Source organism: Somniosus microcephalus, chromosome 6 (assembly GCF_052327205.1).
Source record: "Somniosus microcephalus isolate GS21.2 chromosome 6, FLI_Smic_1.0, whole genome shotgun sequence".
Classification (NCBI taxonomy): domain Eukaryota; kingdom Metazoa; phylum Chordata; class Chondrichthyes; order Squaliformes; family Somniosidae; genus Somniosus; species Somniosus microcephalus.
Window position 1 is genome coordinate 37,430,790 of NC_140992.1, and position 19,796 is coordinate 37,450,585.

At 44.7% G+C, this 19,796-nt stretch overlaps 1 protein-coding gene across 3 annotated transcripts in view; it reads right to left on the reverse strand.

Moving 5' to 3' along the window:
• Positions 1-19,796, reverse strand: part of sphkap (SPHK1 interactor, AKAP domain containing) — a 230,381-nt gene that overhangs the window by 200,607 nt on the left and 9,978 nt on the right. For all 3 annotated transcript variants that reach the window (XM_085990042.1, XM_085990044.1, XM_085990043.1), the window contains exon 2: positions 2,828-2,942. In XM_085990042.1, coding sequence (XP_085846168.1) covers positions 2,828-2,942 — 115 coding nt within the window. The remainder of the gene's footprint in view (positions 1-2,827; positions 2,943-19,796) is intronic.

The window sequence follows — 19,796 nt, forward strand, 5'->3', positions numbered from 1 at the left end:
CAACTCACTGAATGTGCTATCCACAACATCCTCAGCATCGCGTATGCTCCAGAGTGAGTCCATTCGCAGCTCCAGCGTCGCCATGCGGTCCGCTAGGAGCTGCAGCTGGACACACTTCCTGCACACATAGTTGTCAGGGACAGTGTCCCTGATTTCCCACATGGCACAGGAGGAGCATGACACGGGTCTGAGCTGCCCTTCCATGACTTAACCCTTACAAGACCTTTTTATTTACTACGATTTAGCTTAATTATTGAATTCTACTTAGAATAAGTTTGTGAAAGTACTCACCAACCAGTCACCTACCTGTTTTCTGGTGTTGTATTTTCACTGCCGCCTCCTGTCCTGGAACCTTTTCCACCTAGGTTAGGCTCCTGAAATAAAATAAATTGAACCTACCTTTTCAACTTCCCCTAACCCCTAAAAGGTTAGAGGAGGTGGAAGGGTGGGAGACACTACACTGTAGTGTTTCGGGTTTAGCAACAGCTCCACCTATATAAGAGTTACTGGCCTCCTGCTCTCCCGACTGCACCAGCTGCTCCCTGGTGATGTCACACACTGATTACTATTTACCCCTCTCCTCTGCTGTTGATTTGGTACGCCTCGCAACTGCCGCCGGTTTTTAAGCCGGGCTCCTCCTCGCTGCTCTCTGCTGCTCCGAGTGCTCTCGGGCCTCGCTGGTCGTGGGTTTTTATACCCGGCTGCTCCTCCTCTGCTCCCGCTGCTCCGAGTGCTCTCGGGCCTCGCTGGTCGTGGGTTTTTATACCCGGCTGCTCCTCCTCTGCTCCCGCTGCTCCGAGTGCTCTCGGGCCTCTCCTGCGCCTGGAGATCGTGATGTCATCCAGCTGCCCAGCGCCCCGGTAGCACCCCAGATCCGAACTTCGGTTCCGCTCCCTGCAGTATCGCCGGGCGATAACACCGACAGCTGCAGGAGGCGTGGTTAGGGAGGCCGGACGCTTGGGGAGCGGTATTTAAAGGTATGGCCGCTTGTGTCCATGAAAATTTTGTTTTCACCCATTTGATTGTTTTTTCAACTTTTTCCTGTGCCGCGATTGATCAGCCCTGCGCTCTGTTAGAGTGCTTGGGGCTGATCGTCGCAGATTGCAGCTGCCATCAGCGATGAGGGGACCTTGATTTAATGCAGAGCCTGCAGCAATGGCCCTTCCCTTTAAGGAAGGGAAGGAGCCTCCGTTCCCAGCAGCGCTGCTCTCGACATTGGGCAGCGCTGCACCACTACCACCCCTTTTGCCGAACTTTAGCGCTCCAAGGGAAGTGGCAGCGCTTGATTTAGCACTCCACTTCCTTCCTGGGGAGCTGAACCCGAAGTTCGCATCAGAGTCACTGGCGTCGCACTAAAGTTATTGCCCCAAACTCAATTTCTCCCCCTATGACTTAGTCTAGTGGGAAATAAGTAAATCAGGAAGGAGGAACAGACCAAGCAGGGAAGGAGAAAATAAATAAATAGGAGGAGCCAAAAGTGGAAAGTATTCGAAAAATAGGGATCAGAATAGTCTCCATGAAGAACTGGCAAGGTGGTTGTAAGAGTCAGAAGTAGCAGAATTGCTCCCCCAACTTCAGAGGCATCGCAATAGCCTCACCCCACCCCCCTGCAACCCGTGGAGCTCACTCCAACGCCCCCTCCCAGGACTTACCTGAGGGCCGTTGCCAGTGAGACAGGCATTCTGTCATTGATGTCTTCTCTCAGGCGAGTTGCCTGTGGAGGCACAACACAGGTGAAGCACCGGAAACTCACCCCACATTTGTTGCTGAGGCCCGAGGACCAATTTCCATTGCTCCTCGGGCCTTTTGGTTTGGGTGCTCGTTGTGTTTGGATGCTGATAACTAGTACATTTTATGTCATTGATGTGTGATTATGTTTATATCGTGCAACTAATGCAATGTCCAGAAATAATCTTTACCCCATTACGTTTTCAGTCCTATACAAACTACATTACCGTTATGAACATGATCAGATTCTGGTTATGCCAGATTGACTCGACACCATACCTCATCACACCCTTGATCCAGACATGGATGCAAAAGATGAATGCCAGAGGAGAGGTCAGCATAGCTGCCCCGACCATGGGTGGCCTCGGGTAAAACTCTGCTTCTTTCTAACAATAGCACTTTGATTCCTTTTTGCTATCTATGGATCCTGCATTTATTTCTAATGTGTTCTTCATTTCTTTCAATTAAAAAAAAAATCTTATTAGTATTTTCCTCTGTCACAGACCCTTACGTCACATAACATTACAATCGTATTGCTTATTATTTTACTAGGTAGTAGATAATGGATACCTGGGAGGGAGTGACAGGCTAGAATCTAATCAAAGGGATTGGCTGAATGGTATATAGAATAATAATGGATACCTTGGAGTAAGTTAAAGACTGAAAGCTAATTGAAGAGATCACATGGTTTATACGTGACATAAAAGATAGCTGGCAGTGAGTTGTATTCCATTATCTAACTGAAGAGCCCAGATGATATTAAACCATAAAAGAGATTAAATATTCTAATCAAATTGCTCCATGGTGCTGCTTTTTTATGTGGTTTTATTCAGTTTGTAGAGTGGTTTTCTGTCTGGGTGTTGATAGCTAGTATATTTTGTCACTGATGTGTGATTATACTTATACTGTGCAATTAATACAATGTCCAGAAATAATTTATAGACCATCAGCAGAAAATTCTTTGGCCAGTCATTGCTTGCTAGCTGTCAGATCCCACTCAATTTTTAGAGCTGTGCGATTGCAAGCTCCGTGGTAACTACAAGCAATTGCAAGTCACATATGGAGTGCATTTTGCATTTGAGGTGGTGAAATTATTTACCTTTTTACATGCTGTGATGGAGCTCCCTGTAGCGCACGTGGAGCTCTCTGCTTCACTGCCTGGGATTGTTTCAAAGTGCTCTGAGGGTCGACGCATTTGTGAGGCTTCAAAGTTACTGCAACAGAAAACAGAAAATTGAGGTAAAGTATGGCACCAACACTAAACTGGTACATTTCTACTGCAGGTTCTGCTGGAAGCATCAGTCTTTCCTTCAGTGTGGTTGTTAGAAATCATTAAAATTGCCTGTAATTCCTTTCCATTAATAAATAAGTTCGATTCCAGTTTATGTGTCAGACTGGATCTGGTGGCACCCTGACCTCTGATTCAGAAGGTTGTGGGTTCAAGCCCCATTCCAGATCATGACCAATAAGGGTAGAAATTCATTTCGTCCCATTTTTGTGCCCTGAATCAGCACTGCACAGCCTCTTAGCTCACGCCCCCAACCAGGAGGCGTGAGCCTGGCCCAATACTGGGCCTCGGGGCTCATTTAATAATTTAGGCCACCTGTCGTGCCTCCACAGGCAGCTCAGCCATTTCAGCAGATGTATTACGGGCTGCGTGCCTTGTAGGAGGAGGGTCTCAGGTAAGTCTCAGGAGGTGGGGGTGGTGGGGAGTGTTAAATCCGTGAATCTTGATGTATGGTGTCCTTCAATTTATAGACAGAGACTGCAGAGGAACAATCAACAGGTGTTTACTGGATGAGGGTTACTCGAAAACTAAAAGTACAGATCCCTACTCAGGGTTTATATACAGGTGTGGTCACAGCCGGTACTGCAGTATACAGGAGCTGTAAAAAGCAGTTCTCCCCTTAAAGGTACATACACTACAATTCCTCCCCTTTTAGATTAACAGTACCATAACATTCATTCAACAGTTAACACTTTTAACATGCAACATTAACTGAAAATAGTCCATTTATAAATTCAGTCTTGGGGCGCCTCCTGATCCTTTCTGGATAGTGCCTTTCCTGAGTGTCTTGCTCTTGGTGCAGAGGTGATTCTGCCCCCCTGTCGTCGGTTGGTTCATCAGCTTCCGATGCTACTGTTTCTGGGGTAGATGCAACCTGTATGTCGGGTTCATCACCAGGTACACGAGACATGGGGTTGACTCGTTCCTGTGACGCTAGGATCTGGTCGACATGGCGTCTCACAATGTTCTCCCCAACATCCACTGTGTACATTACTGGCCCCTGCCGTGTGCATATCGTTCCTGGTTGCCATTTCTCTGTTCGTTGTCACGGGCCAAGACTGGTTGCCCTACATTGAAGCTCCTTGTCGGCTTCTCATTGATGTGCTGGAATTGCTTATTCTCAACATTTCTTCGTACATTTGGTCTGAGCAAATCCAGACGAGATCTCAACCTTCGGTTAAAGAACATCATGGCCGGGGTCTGGTTGGTAACTGCATGTGTCGCATTTCTGTAGGCTAACAGGAAATTGTCCACCTTGTGCTGCAGTGGAACGTCGTCATCGCACATGGCCCTTACTGCCTTTTTAAAGGTTTGTACGAACCTCTCAGCCAATCCATTTGTGGCTGGATGATACGGGGCGGATGTATAATGCCTTACCCCATTCCTTCTCATAAATTTCCGAAACTCTTCGGACACAAACTGTGGTCCGTTATCAGAGCAAATCTGCTCTGGCAAGCTGTTCCTGGCAAATATGGTCCGTAGGACTGCAATCGTTTTCTCCGTGGTGGTGGAGGACATTTTGATCACCTCAGGCCATTTCGAGTGCGCATCCATGGCTATTAAGAACATTGAGTCCATGAATGGACCAGCAAAATCAATATGCACCCGTTGCCATGGAGAGGAGGGCCTCTCCCATGGGTGTAGAGGGGCATGTGGTGGTGCATTTTGGACCTTCTGGCATCCTGAGCAGCTCTTTGTCAGGTCCTCGATTTGCTGATTGATCCCCGGCCACCACACATAAGCCCTAGCAAGGCTTTTCATTTTCACCCCTCCCAGATGGCCTTCGTGAAGCTCATTGAGCACTCTCTCCCTTAACTTGGGTGGAATTACCACTCGGGATCCACACATCAAGGTCCCCTGGCATACTGACAGCTGTTCCCTTCTGGATGAGAATGCTGGCAACAGTGAGTCGCCATGTGTTGGCCATCCCTTCACCGTCAAATCATATACCCGAGACAGTGTCGGGTCATTTCGGGTCTCCTTCTCTATATCCGCGTTAGTTACTGGCAAGCGTTAAATTATAGTCGAATAAAATATTTCGACAGGGTCCACTGCTGGTGCTTCCTCCGCAGTAGGCAGTGGCAGGCGTGATAGCCCATCAGCGTTTCCATGCTGTTTCGTGCCCTTATACTCTATTTCATATTGGTTCGCCCCTAGAAAAAGGGACCATCTTTGTAGCCGTTGCACAGTCATCACAGGAACGCCCTTCTTTGGATTAAAGATGGAGACAAGTGGTTGGTGGTCAGTCAGCAAGGTGAACTTCTGCCCGTGCAGATAGTGGTTGAACTTTTTCACTCCCCACACTAGGCTGAGGGCCTCCCTGTCAATCTGGGCGTAGTTACGCTCGCCTGAGGTTAGTGACCGAGACGCAAAGGCTACTGGCCTCGCCAAGCCGTCCGGGAATTTGTGCGACAGCACCGCTCCAATACCATAGGGTGATGCATCACATGCCAACCGAATTGGTAGTGCTGGGTTGAAATGAGCCAACACCTCCTTTGATGTGATCAATTCTTTGCACGTCTGGAAAGATCGTTTACATTCGTCATTCCACTTCCATGGTACCCCCGTTTGCAGTAGGGTGTTCAGTGGGTGTAGTACTGTAGACAAATTCGGCAAGAACTTATGGTAGTAGTTCACCAGCCCGAGGAATGACCTCAGTTGTGACACATTTTCCGGTGCTGGAGCCTTGACTACTGCCTCAATCTTTTCAGGGGACTTATGTAACCCCTCTTCATCAATAACATGGCCACAATACGAGATCTGCTTCTGGAAAAACTCGCATTTGTGGCGATTAGCTCGGAGCCCATATTCCTTCAATCTAGTGAGCACCTGCTCCAGGTTGGCGAGGTGATCCCTGTCATTTTCGCCCGTGACCAGGATGTCGTCCAAATAACACTGGGTCCCTGGAATCCCTTGCAGGACTTGATCTATTGCCCTTTGCCAAATAGCCGGAGCTGATGCTACCCCGAACACCAGACGATTGTATTGGTAGAGACCTTTGTGAGTGTTGATCGTGAGGTACTGTTTCGAGGCTTCTTCTACCTCCATTTGCAGGTACGCCTGGGCCAGATCAATCTTAGTGAAGCGTTTTCCTCCAGATAGCGAGGCAAAAATATCTTCAATCCGCGGAAGCGGATATTGTACCGTGTAAAGGACTGGGTTCACTGTCACCTTAAAGTCCCCACAGATGCGAACCTTCTTTGGTTCCCCAGGCATATTACTCAACGACCTCTTCATTACAGGAACGATGGGTGTAGCCCACTCGCTCCAGTCCACTTTGGACAGTACTCCAGAACGTTCCAACCCTTCCAGCTCTGCTTCGACGGCTGGGCGGATCGCATAAGGCACCGGCCTGGCCTTAAAAACTTTGGGCTTGCATTTTCCTCTATTTTGATCATCGCTGTTATGCCTTTTATTGTTCCGAGTCCCTCCTGGAACACTTCTTGTGCGTCAGTTAGCATTTTGACAGTCGTCCAGGTGTGACGTCGTCATCCTTTTTGGCATCTACCGTCAGTGCTTGTATGGAATGCCAATCTAACTGTATCTTCCGGATCCATTCACGTCCTAGTAGTGGTGGTCCTCCATCTGGCAATACATATAGGTCCATTTTTGGTGTTTCCTTGCCGTTGTATATCACGTTCACCCTTATTTTTCCTTTGGGGTAGACTTTTTGCCCCGTGTACGTCTTCAAGACAATCTCTGTATCTCTCAAGGGTATATGTGAGAATAGCCGCTTGTAGTCCCTTCGGTTTATGACTGTTAGGGCTGATCCTGTGTCCAATTCCATTTTCACTTGGACTCCGTCTATCTTGAGCGTGACCCAGATAGTTTGGTGATCCTCCACTTTGATTACATTATGTAGTTTCAGACAACCCAGCTCCTTGCTTCCGGAGTCTGTATCACTTTTCTGTTCGTCTGAACTACTCTCCGTCACCTTATGTACCTTCTTGTACTTCCCCTGTGGAGATTTCTTGCTGCTGGTTTTCTTTCCCGACCTGCAGACTCTTGCTATGTGTCCTACTTTTCCACACTGTCTGCACACTTGGTCCTTGAACCAACAATCCATATGGTCGTGTGTTGTTCTGCCGCAGCGATAACACTTTACTGCTCCATATGACATTTCATTTGTGCCATATTCTTGCGGTCTCCGTTGTATCTCTGCAGCGCCCCGTGCGGCTGCTTCGTCTGATACTGCCATGCTGAAAACCTTGTCCAGCGTAAGATCCTTTTCTGATAGAAGCCATTTCTGGGTTCCTTCACTTTGAAGCCCACACACAAACTTGTCCCTTAAGGTATCTGCTAGTCCCGTTCCAAACTGGCAGTGTTTTGATAGCTTGCGCAGTTCCGTTAAATACTCAGCATTACTTTCATCTTTATGCTGGTTCCTTTTGTGAAACTTAAATCTTTCTGCTATCAGCAGTGGTGTGGGGTTTAAGTGGTCCTGTAGGATTGCCACTATGCTTTCAAAATCCTTTTCAACTGGCTTCTCTGGGGTTACTAGGTTTCGCAGTAAGCCGTACATTTTTGCACCCATGGAATTCAACAATACCAGTGCTTTCCTAGCATCTGGCACTTCATTCGCCTTGCAGTACACTTCTATGCGTTCTATATATGTCGCCCAATCTTCGACTTCATTGTCGTACGCTGTGACACTGCCACTCTTCGGCATCCCTGGGTGTGGTTAGACTGGCTAAAAATGGCGTCTCTCGCGCTCACCCTTCTTCTCCGCTGGCTCAAAATGCCATCTCCCGCGCTTTCCTTTCTTCCCGCGCTCTCCCTTCTTCTCCACTGTGGCTCAAAATGGCGTCTCCCGCGCTCTCCCTTCTTCTCCGCTGCAGCTCAAAAATGGCGTCTCCCGTGCTCTCTTTCTTCCCCCGCGGACGCTGCTCAGCCCTTGAACACCGGCCGCGCGCTACGCGTTTTCCTGCACACCTCTCTCGTTGACGCCGCTCGGTCCTGAACCCCGGCTGCGCCCTGTGCGCTTTACCCTCTCTCTCCTTTTTTTTTTTCCGTCAACACCGCTCGGTCTTCAACCCCGGCTGCGCCCTGTGCGCTTTACCCTCTCTCTGCTCCCGTCGACGCTGCTCGGCCTTTTCCTGTGCCGTCGGTCGGCTCTAGCCGCCGCTGTGCGGGAAGGGTCTGCGCCGTACCTGTTGCCAGCCCGTCTCGCTGGAGTCTCCGCTGGATGGTCGACGCCCGTGCTGGTGGAATCGTCCTTCTTCTGCAGAGTTGCAGGTAGGTTCGAATCGACTCGTCGCCAATGTTAAATCCTTGAATCTTGCTGTATGGTGTCCTTCAATTTATAGACAGAGACTGCAGAGGAACAATCAACAGATGTTTACTGGATGAGGGTTACTCTAAAACTAAAAGTACAGATCCCTACTCAGGGTTTATATACAGGTGTGGTCACTGCCGGTACTACAGTATACAGGAGCTGTAAAAAGTAGTTCTCCCCTTAAAGGTACATACACTACAGGGAGAACAGTAGGAGGCAGACGATCACAGCCGGTAGGAATGCTATGGAGCCAGAAGGACCACTCCAGCTCCTCCTGGCCGCACATGAAGTTGTGGTGGCAGGTTCCTCGGCCGCATCCACACCAGGATGACCTGAGTGGAGACATTGTAAGGAACTATGTAGAAACATAGAAACAGGAGTAGGCCATTCGGCCCTTCGGGCCTGCTCCACCATTCAATATGATCATGGCTGTCCTCTATCTCAATACCATATTCCCGCTCTCTCCCCATACCCTTTGACGCCTTTTGTGTCTAGAAATCTATCTATCCCCATCTTAAATATATTCAGTGACTTGGTCTCCACAGCCTTCTGTGGTAGAGAATTCCACAAGTTCACCACCCTCTGAGTGAAGAAATTTCTCCTCATCTCAGTCCTAAATGCCCTACCCCGTATCCTGAGACTGTGACCCCTCGTTCTAGAGCCCCCAGCCAGGGGAAACATCCTTCCTGCATCCAGTCTGTCTAGCCCTGTCAGAATTTAATACGTTTCAATGAGATCCCCTCTCATTCTTCTGAATGCTAGTGAATACAGGCCTAGTCGACCCAATCTCTCCTCATACAACAGTCCTGCCATCCCAGGAATCAGTCTGGTGAACCTTCGCTGCACTCCCTCCATGGCAAGTATATCCTTTAAAGGTAAGGAGACCAAAACTGCACACAGTACTCCAGGTGTGATCTCACCCAGTCCCTGTATAACTGTAGTAAATACAAGTCTTTCTTTGCTTAAAGAAGTAGTCACTGCATCTCTTTTTAGTGCATTGTTTGGAATTGAGACTGCATCAGTGGAAGCATCCAACACTACTTTTTTCATTCTTGCTATGGAAAAAACATATTGCCATGTCGCAATGTGTTTTCCCATCTAAGCACAACCGATTGACTAACAAGTCAGTTAAACAAAGCAGATGGTAGCAGTGCGCTCAATACCTAATTATCTTTTGTTGACCCGTACAGTAGTTCATTAAATCTGAAAATTCAGAAAATAGTTTCAATAGAAATAAGCTCACTGTAACTGTGCCAATCAGTATACCATTATACTGTGCCACAGAGGGAAAACACGCCTTTGATTGAATCACAGGAGGAGGGGGAAATACATTTTCTTCATTTGCTCTTGGTAACAAAAATATGTAATGAAAAAACAAGCCGTTAAAAATCTAGGGACGTGATCTCACTGGTTACACCTGGAGCACATCCACCGGCGCCCTCCATCACTGACCTCACTGTAGTTTGCGGGGTCAGCAGGAGAAGATAAAAGAAAATGGAAGGAAAAATAAATGATTTTATCCACTGCCTCCCTTATTACTGCCTCGATCCTTACTCACTGCCTTCAACATTCATCCACTGTGTATATCCTTACTTATTACCTGATCTTTCGGTTACCCTTACTCACTGCCTTTCCGCACTATCTGGCCGTTGTTTCTCTCTTTAATCATTACATTCACTATTATTCTACTCTCTGTATGAACTGTTTCTGTCAGCTGTTTTCAATAAATGTAAATTTCATCTGCAGTTATTAAAAATCTGTTTACTTCAGATAAGCACATATCTGATCCATACATATAATTCCACAGTATTAAACTACTTCCCTTTCATACTCATTACAATGAGCTAAGCCAGTTAATATTCACTCCTATTTGGCTAATAATTTCCTTTCTCATCCATTCTGTCAAATTCCAATGAACCCACCTCCTCATATCTACTCCTATTGTATAACATTTGAATTACAATTTATTACCAAGGTATAGAATTCCAATTGGCCAAATCACATTGTATTTCACTTTGATATTTTTTATTTTCAATGGACCATTCGGTGTGTAGATTCAGTCCCACTGAGTAGAGTTGCAATGGGCCAGCATTCCTTATTACCTTCTGTTGTAAAGAGTTACAAAGTAGGAAGCTCTTTCTTCTTGTCTTATAGAATTAGAGTGAATCACACCACTTTCTATTCATTTGTATTTTATATAATTTAAATATGCCTGACCACTTCCCACTCATTCTTACACCTTGTATATATTGATAGTTTGCAAACTGAACACTGGCTTTTCTCATGCAACTTACAGTAGTTTCCAATCACCAATGAAGAGATTACTGGGGTGTTTAGTGGTGAACTGATACGTATTCTAGACGGCCTAACATGATCTGTGATCTACTCCTGAATTCTGGTGAGACCAGTTTCCGCGAAACCGCTGGTTTGATTTGCTAGTCACTTGAAGAGTGGAACTTGTGATGTAAAGACGTCTTAACACATGAAATCATTGTGGCAGCACTGACTCATGCATGCTGAAGTGAGAAAAGAGTTTGTAATTTGTGTGCAATTAAACAGCTTTAAATTGATGGAAGCTGATCTGGAATGTAACTGGAATCACCCCAGATTACCTGATCCGAAGTAGAAATGGGATATTACTGTATCCCAGTGGCCAAAACCCACTCCTATTTATCTTCACTGTGTGTATGTTCTAATCGTGACCTCAAATTATCCAGGTCTTAATTATCAGCGCACTATATTCTATCAAATCATTGCCAAATATCACTTAGAGACAGCAGCACATTTTAGATACGTAATCACTTCTGTGTGAAATCGCAGATTTTTGGTAAGTGCTCTGTCTTTGCTTAGTTTGAATCATTGAACAAGTGATTAATTGGATTCGAGCACAGATATGCAAATTCGCTGTTTATAAGCTACTATATATAGCATTCTTCATCAAAGGATAATTCCTGTTGCAAGCATCTATTTCTTGGAAAACTCATTATGTGTTTAAAGAGATTCAGCTGTAATGTCCATAGTGTGAGAACAAGTCGCCTAAACAATTCCATGGGCTTTGCAAACAGGGCACCTGTTTCAGTAGATACAGCAGATAGTCAATGAAATACCAGGAAAATAATCTACAATGAACACAAAGAAAAGTAAAAACATGTTAATTATTATGATATACATGCCCCCTGGCTGGATATCTGAACTGATAAACCCTCCTGAATTTAGGGTATTTCCTGGCACTTCCTTCTACTGGCTGCTGGTGCAAATGATTAGAAGATGTTATTGCTAAATTTTAGTTTCAATTCAGCAGGAATCACCAGTTAATTTCATACTCGTTACGCATTTTGCGATCGTTGTATTTGCAAGTCTGTCTGGAATTTATCTTTCTTTGTGGTTGGGATTTATTGATGTGCTAATTCAGTGACAAGTCCATGGGATATACCCATCACACACACAGACAGACACAGAATCCCCACAGTGCAGATAGAGGCCATTTCGGCCCATCGAGCCTGCACCGACACATATCTCACCCTATCCCCATAACCCCACGTATTTAATCCCCTAACACTAAGGGTCAATTTATCATAGCCAAATCAACCTAACCCGCACATCTTTGGACTGTGGGAGGAAACCGGAGCACCCGGAGGAAACCCACGCAGACACAGGGAGAATGTGCAAACTCCACACAGACAGTTGCCCGAGGCCAGATTTGAACCCGGGTCCCTGGCGCTGTGAGGCAACAGTGCTAACCACTATGCCACCGTGCCCCCCCATCATTAGGGATGACAAGGCCAATCCTGCAAGAAGGAGGTTAATTTACAAAGTTGGCCATATGTTTGATAATCAATAATAGCTGATGAGTGACCAGTAATAAAACCAGATGGCACAATGAAATTACACGCATTGCAAAAGCTTTTGCAGCATCAGAGTATCAAGCCAAGAGCATATATCTATGGCCTTTGTATCTAACATCAGTGGGAGTCAGGGGATAAGATTGGAAAATCTCCTTGGCCTAATCAGTTGCATATAATAGTGTATGCATCCATTTTCATGTGGAACAAGATGGCAATCCCGCTGCTGCACTGTACCAATAATGCTAGCATGCGTAATACCTCCTGGTCAGAGGTCACAGTGTTACTAATATTGTCAGTAGTTTTTAGATTAACGCTTCTGTAAAGGACATATAATATACAATGTCGTGCAAATGAGTACTAACAGACATTTTTGTTTGATAAAATAAATATAGTCTCAAAATAGCTGGCCAATCTGAATGTAGGACAGTGTGTGCCCCACCCCCATCCCTTGCCTCCCCCCTCCCTCCATGTGTGTGGATGCATGAAGGCTGTAAGGTAAATGAGAAGTGACTTCACAGGGTAAACCCTGCTTGTTATTATTTCATTTCTGTGTGCAAGCTGGTTGCCGTGTTTCCCCACATTACAACAGTGGCTAAACTTCAATCATTGTTGTATGGATGAGCTTAAAGGCTCAAAGTAGTGGGTGGGGTAAAAGGCTACTCTTTCCTTTAATAAATTCCACTTTAACATTCCATCTACTACTTACAGTGTGATTAAAGACCAGATGGAAGGATATATTGGCCTTGGAGGGAGTGCAGTGTAGGTTTACCAGAATAATACCCGGACTCCAAGGGTTAAGTTATGAGGAGAGATTACACAAATTAGGGTTGTATTCCCTAGAATTTAGAAGGTTAAGGGGTGATCTGATCGAAGTTTTCAAGATATTAAGGGGTACAGATAGGGTAGATAGAGAGAAACTATTTTCGCTGGTTGGGGATTCTAGGACTGCGGGCATAGTCTAAAATTAGAGCCAGACCTTTCAGGAGTGAAATTAGGAAACACTTCTACACACAAAGGGTGGTAGAAGTTTGGGACTCTCTTCCACACACGGCAATTGATGCCACCTCAATTGTTAATTTTAACTTGGAGATTGATAGCTTTTTGTTAACTAAAGGTATTAAGGGATATTGGCCAAAGGCGGGTATATGGAGTTAGGTCGCAGATCAGCCATGATCTCATTGAATGGCGGAACAGGCTCGAGGGGCTGAATGGCCTACTCCTGTTCCTATGTTTCTATGACTCCTTTCAGGGATAATTTTGTAGAAGTGTTGTGAATGATCAGAAATTTCCAAATATATTAAATAAATTCTTTACAACAGTCTTAATGAATAAAAAAATGAACTAAAATCACATTCAATTGCTTTGGTAGCGATTAATAAAATGTATATTATGATGAAACACAGTTAGGAAACTGATCTACAGTGTGAGCTGATAAAGCTAGGCCCTTAAAGGTTAAATCAAATAAATAAGAATAAAGACTGCTTGAAAAGTCAGTATTGAAATTAAAATTAAGTATGCAAAATTAGTGTATAAATACTTAAAATAAACAGAGTAGCATCAGAGGAGTTTCATTCAGAAACATTAAACACCCCTAAGCTAATATCACACAGTATAATTTCAAGGCTTTAAAATTTAACATGTTTTTTCAATTCCTCCATACATTCAGAAAAATGAATTGCAGAATCCAAAACTGCAGCCTTTAAATTAATAATTAGATGGATTTAATTAAAAAGCATAAAGACTTGTTTTTTTCTCTGTAATAGAAACCATTTGAGTATTATGGTTTCAATTTGCAAAACTGGGCAAGGGATTTTTCATTTAAAATATATACAGATCTTGCACTGCACCAATAGGAGCAACAGCTTCACCGCCCCACTTGTCTAAAACATGTACTCATCTTCCAGCTACAGTCATGAAACACCACTTGTATAAAGCATCTACATGCCTTCCAACCATACTCAACAAATGCCAATCATCTAAACAACTTAAACTCCTTCCAGCCAGTTTCCTCCAATGACACTGATCTAAAGGGTACCTTTACATCTCAGACATGTCATTAGATGCCAACTTTCATAAGCATCCATTTTGCTGTAAGCCACATTCACTACACCATTTGTCTAAAGTGTTTGAGTCTTCCAGCCACATTCACCAAGTGTGACTAAATGACAGCATACATATTACTCCTGGCCATTTTTGTCAAACGTTACTCATCTAAAGTGTACACATTTCTTCCAGCTATTTATCGTTTGTCTGAATCATCCATGCTTCTCCAGGCTTATTTTCCAAATACCAGTTGTCATAGAGTCATCGAGTCATATGGCACAGAAGGAGGCCATTTGGCCCATCGAGTCTGTGCCGGAGTTGTCTTAGTGTCCATATTCTTTCAGTCTCATTTACCACAATGCCATTCACCCATAGGATTGTATGTTCCCCTGGTTGCATTCACCAAATACCTTGTCAAAGGTTTTTTGCTTTTGATCTTTTTTGTACTTTTTAAATATTATTCTGCTTTTATTCCTGTTCTTATCTGAAAGGACACTATTTTCCATTAGTAAAATTAAGTCGTTCTTTTGTCCTTACTGGAAGGTAAATTCTAAACTGAAAAATGGATCATAGTTCATCATGTTTTCATGGCTTTGCATTATCTGTCTCATATACATAGACATCCACACAGAAGCAGAAGGAATTATGGACGTATAGAAACTGAGAAATAGACAGGTACATGGGCACATAGTAAAAGATTTGGAAAAACAGGCACACAGAACCAGAGAGAGGCAATGAGGGGCAGATAGGCAGACACATGTATAGACAAGAGACATGCAAACACCCATGTATGTTTCACTGCATAGATTTTTGCATTGATAAATGCAGGAGTTAGATTACGGCCTATGAGATAAAAATGTTTATTTAAGCAAGAGGCAAAATAAGCTGAATGACAAACAATAAAGAATAAAAGATACAGAGCTGCTTTGCTTGTGCATTCATCTACAGAGTGATGGGGAAAATGGAGGAAAAGTGATTGAACCAAAACCTTCAAGCCAAACTTCAATCAGAATGCAACAAAGTTGTGAGGAGAAGTGACACTGTTGACATCAAACATAACCTTGCGTTTCAGGAATCAGCTAACATGTAATTGTCATCTCACAATCAGGCAACCTTTGCTTTTACTGAAAAAGTACATTTCCCTTACCAGCTTTGATATTTATTCCTTATTTCTGCTCCATCCCCTTCTCCTTTTTATAGCCATCTGTAATCAACTGTTGCAAGCTGCTCGAGACAAAACAGATGGGCACATCTGCTGATTTACCCTTCTTTCCTTTGGGAAGGAGCTCAGCTCCTGCTCTGTGCTTTCTCTGTGTCATATATCAGCGTGGCTCAATTTGTAGTACATTGGTACTCTGAGCCAAAAGGTTGTGGGTTAAAGCCCTCATCTCGACTTGAGTAAACAAAATCTAGGCTGATACTCTAGTGCATTAGAGGGAGTGCTGCACATTTGGACGGTGCAATGTTTCCAAAGACATTGGCCCAGAAATTCGGGTCGGAGGCTTCCCGCGGGTGCAAGCCCCCGACCTGCACTTACCTTGCGCGCCTGCCGTTGAGCTGTGGACCCGCGTGGGATTCCGATCCTGGGCCTCCTTCAACTGCCGGCGCGCAGTGCTTGCGTATCCCAGGGATCACGTGGGCCATGGAGAGCCAATGGTAGCAGGGAATGCTTCATTCATAAGTTTGACAGGAAGAGCTGTCAAACCTATAAATAGTATAAGCCCCAAAACATCACTAAAACGTCAAATAATTTTTTTTTAAATCACATTTTTAAAATAACTATAAATTACATGAAATAACTATTTTAAACAATAATTTAAATTTTTGAAAAAATTAATTACTTTTTCTAACAGGGCTAAAAATAAACTTACCTTTCTTTAAAGTATTTAAAAATAATAAACCTGTGGAAAAAATGTTTTAATTTTAATTAATTCACCACTTACCTTGTTAAAAGCAGGCCTTGCGCCTGCTTTTTAAAAGTGTAACTCCTGGAGACTTACCCTCCCGGAGAACCCTGCAAAAAAACCGTAAGTTCGATGCACACGCGCTGCCTCTCCGGCGCACGCGTTCGACCTCTGAACCCCTTCTTTCAGGGGAACGGAAGTGCCGGTTTCCCACGCATGCGCAGTGCATGCACAAAACCGGCACTTTCGTTGGGCCTACGTGTGAGTACCCCATGCGTACTCACACATTGGGACCCAAATTTCTGGGCCATTCTAAAACATGACTTTATCTGTCATTGGTTTAGGTGGACATTAAACATCCCATGGCATTGATTGAAGAAAATTAGAGAAATCTGCCAGTATCCTGGCTAAAATACTTTCCTCAAGCAACACCTTGAAAGCAGACCATGCTTCTTATTGCTGTTTGTGGGATCTTGGTGTGTACAAAATGGCTTCTGCATTTGTATATATAAGTCATTTTACTGCAAAGTAATTAATTGGGGGTGAAATTGGGTGCCTTTGTGCCTCCCGTTAGCACCCCCATTAGCGGCGCTAACCGGGCGCAAATGGATTAGCGACCGGGCGCGGCGCTGACATAAACTCCCGCCATATTCGGCAGGAGCTTTGCGGCAGTGCTACAGCATTGTGCCCCGATCTCCTTCGCCCGGAGATCGTGACGTCATCGCCGTGCGCATCACCCCGGCCCCAAAATTGACTTCCGCCCCCTGCAGCAGCGCCGGGCAAAAACACCGGCAGCTGCAGGAGGCATGCATCGAGCAGCCGGGGTAAGTAACAGAAAAACTTACCTTTCTTGTTGCAGGTTTTTTCGCAGGTTCCTGCCCGCGATCAATCAGCTCGGCACTCTGTTTGAGTGCTGGGCTGATCGCGCTGGATCGCGGCTGCCTTGGTGGTCCAGGTAGGTACTTTTTAAATTGCAGAGCCTGCAGCGATGGCCCTTCCCTTTAAGGGAGGAAAGGAGCCTTTGAACGCGGCAGTGCTGCATGGCCCAGTGTGCAGCGCTGCTGAAGTCTCTGCCCCGCCTGCTGCCAATTGCGCTCCTTCATGGAGCGCAAAACTGAATTTTTAAAAGTTTAGAAACATTAGTGCATGGCGCTAATTTTCTCAACTTTTAAAAGTTAGTGCCCCAAACGGGGCTATAATGAATTTCTCCCCCATCATGTAGAAAGTGTTTTGAGAGACATAATAAGGCATGATATTAATTATACTTCTTTCTTTAAATACAAGTGCTCCTCAGGCCCCACAAAGAAAGCTTAGGTCTCCCTGCCCCGGATTTCCCCTCTTCCTGAGCGTGAGACCCTCCGTGAGATGCCCCCGGAACCCAATCTTGCCACCTATCTTGTGTCGACGGGCAGCCTCCAGGCCATGTGATTTTCCGCTGCTTCCCACCAACTTGCCGCCTGTTCTGCCTGTATCTGTGTTTACCAGGGGTTTTCAAAGTATGTACTCAATGAACAAATGACCATCAGTGTGTGGATTACTGCAGCAGCCTGCTGAATCCTAAACTGAAGTCAATTCCCAGCTCCACCTGGAGTTTACCTCAAACATGCATATTGGGTGCATCCAGCAGGTGAGCAACCCCCAGTTATGCATGTACCACCCATTGGTTCATAAAAATGCTTGGAATGTACAGGTATGTGGAAAAATAATTGCTCTTTAATTCAGTATACGATACTCACACTTGAGTTTGAGTGTTCAGCCTCAGATTAGTACAGCTTCCTCTTGATACCAGACTCGGTCACTTATTAACGAAGCATAACTTAGGAGACTTGTCCTTGGGAAGCTGAGCAGTTACTTTAATGCTTCAGTACATGCTGTATTTCAATATTGACAAATATAAGGGACCTGTCTCTGTAATCTCTTTGTGTAGTTTTATTTTAGAATCGTGAAATAAAAGACAATGATCAAAAAATTACACAGCCAGCAGCAATTGAATTTTCCAGTCGATTCACTTCCAATGCTATTTAATGATGTTTTCAAACAGAATACTTATAAATAACCTTAAAAAGTTAGCAAAAGTAATCCGTCAAGCACTGGGCATAAACAAAGATAATGTGCCATGGAATTTTTATATGTATAAACATCATTTTTAGTTTATTTATACGGAACATTGAATTTTGCACTATGATGCATTGTTACATTAAGAGAAACGGGATCTTCACAACTGCAATTTCATTTTTTCTCTTTCAATTAAAAAATACTTGAGCTCCCCAGTAGCACAGATGTAACATTTGTCGGCGTGAAATTGGACAAGGGCAGGAACACAAAACATCCGGTATCATATCGGTTGCCTGTTATGTGCTCTGGCTGATATTCAGTTCCATTGACTTCAATCACACTGAATATCATCTAATGGGCAGCAAATGTGATTGCGCCTGTTTTGTGTGCCCGCCCGTTTCCGATTTCACCGCCTCTAAGTGAACCACATGGACCAGGAAGATTCCAATTTCAATCTGTAGTCCAGGGTGAGTTATATGGCTGAGCTGGGGAAATGGTAAGGGCACCTCTGGTTAAAAGGCAAATCAGGTAGATTTAAAGAAGGAAAAATTGGGCTGAGTTCCTGTTGCTATTTGCTTACTGAAAATGCATGTGTTTGGATGCCAGGTGATGGCAGGATACTTGAGCTCCCCAGTAGCACAGATGTAAAGTTTGTCGGCATGAAATTGGACAAGGGCGGGAACGCAAAACATCTGGTATCGTATCGGTTGCCTGTTATGCGCTCTGCCCGATACAGGGCTTGACAGGGTAGATGCAGGGAGGATGTTTCCCCCTGGCTGGGGAGTCTAGAACCAGGAGTCACCGTTTCAGAATAAGGGATCGGCCATTTAGGACTGAGATGAGGAGAAATTTCTTCACTCAAAGGGTGGTGAATCTTTGGAATTCTCTACCCCAGAGGGCCGTGAAGGCTCTGTCATTGAGTATATTCAAGACAGAGATCAATAGATTTTTGGATATTAAGGGAATCAAGGGATATGGGGATAGTGCAGGAAAGTGGAGTTGAGGTAGAAGATCAGCCATGATCTTATTGAATGGCGGAGCAGGCTCGAGGGGCTGAATGGCCCGCTCCTGCTCCTATTTCTTATGTTCTTATGTTAAAGCCGAGACATGAAAATTGGCCACGTGGGCAACATGGCAGAAGGTGACTGATGCCTTCAGAAATGAATGGAAAAAAAGATTTTCAAACAAAACACCACAAACTCCATTACCTCGTCACCAATTCCATCCTCATCCTGGCCATCGTCTCAGGCTGAACCAGACTGTTCATAACCTTGGTGTGCTATTTGCCCCCATATCCTCTCCATCAAAAGGACCGCCTACTTCCACTCCATAACATTGCCACTCACTGCCTCTGCCCCAGCTCATCTGCTGCTGAAACACGCATCCATACTTTTGTTACCTCCAGACTCGACTATTCCAATGCTCGCCTGGGAGTAATGTGCAGGGGTTGCTTGGGAATAATAGTGCAACCTTTAAAAATCAAATCTGGCTAAAGATTACAGCACCAGGTTGTGGGAGCAGCAGGTAACTAACAAAGTGTTGGGATTAGTGAGTTCACTGTCAGATAGGTGCATTTGATGGTTCATGTGTCATTTTGTCCCACTTCTCAAGAATAATTTCGACTGGAGAATCTGGCACAGATAACTGAAAAAGGGACA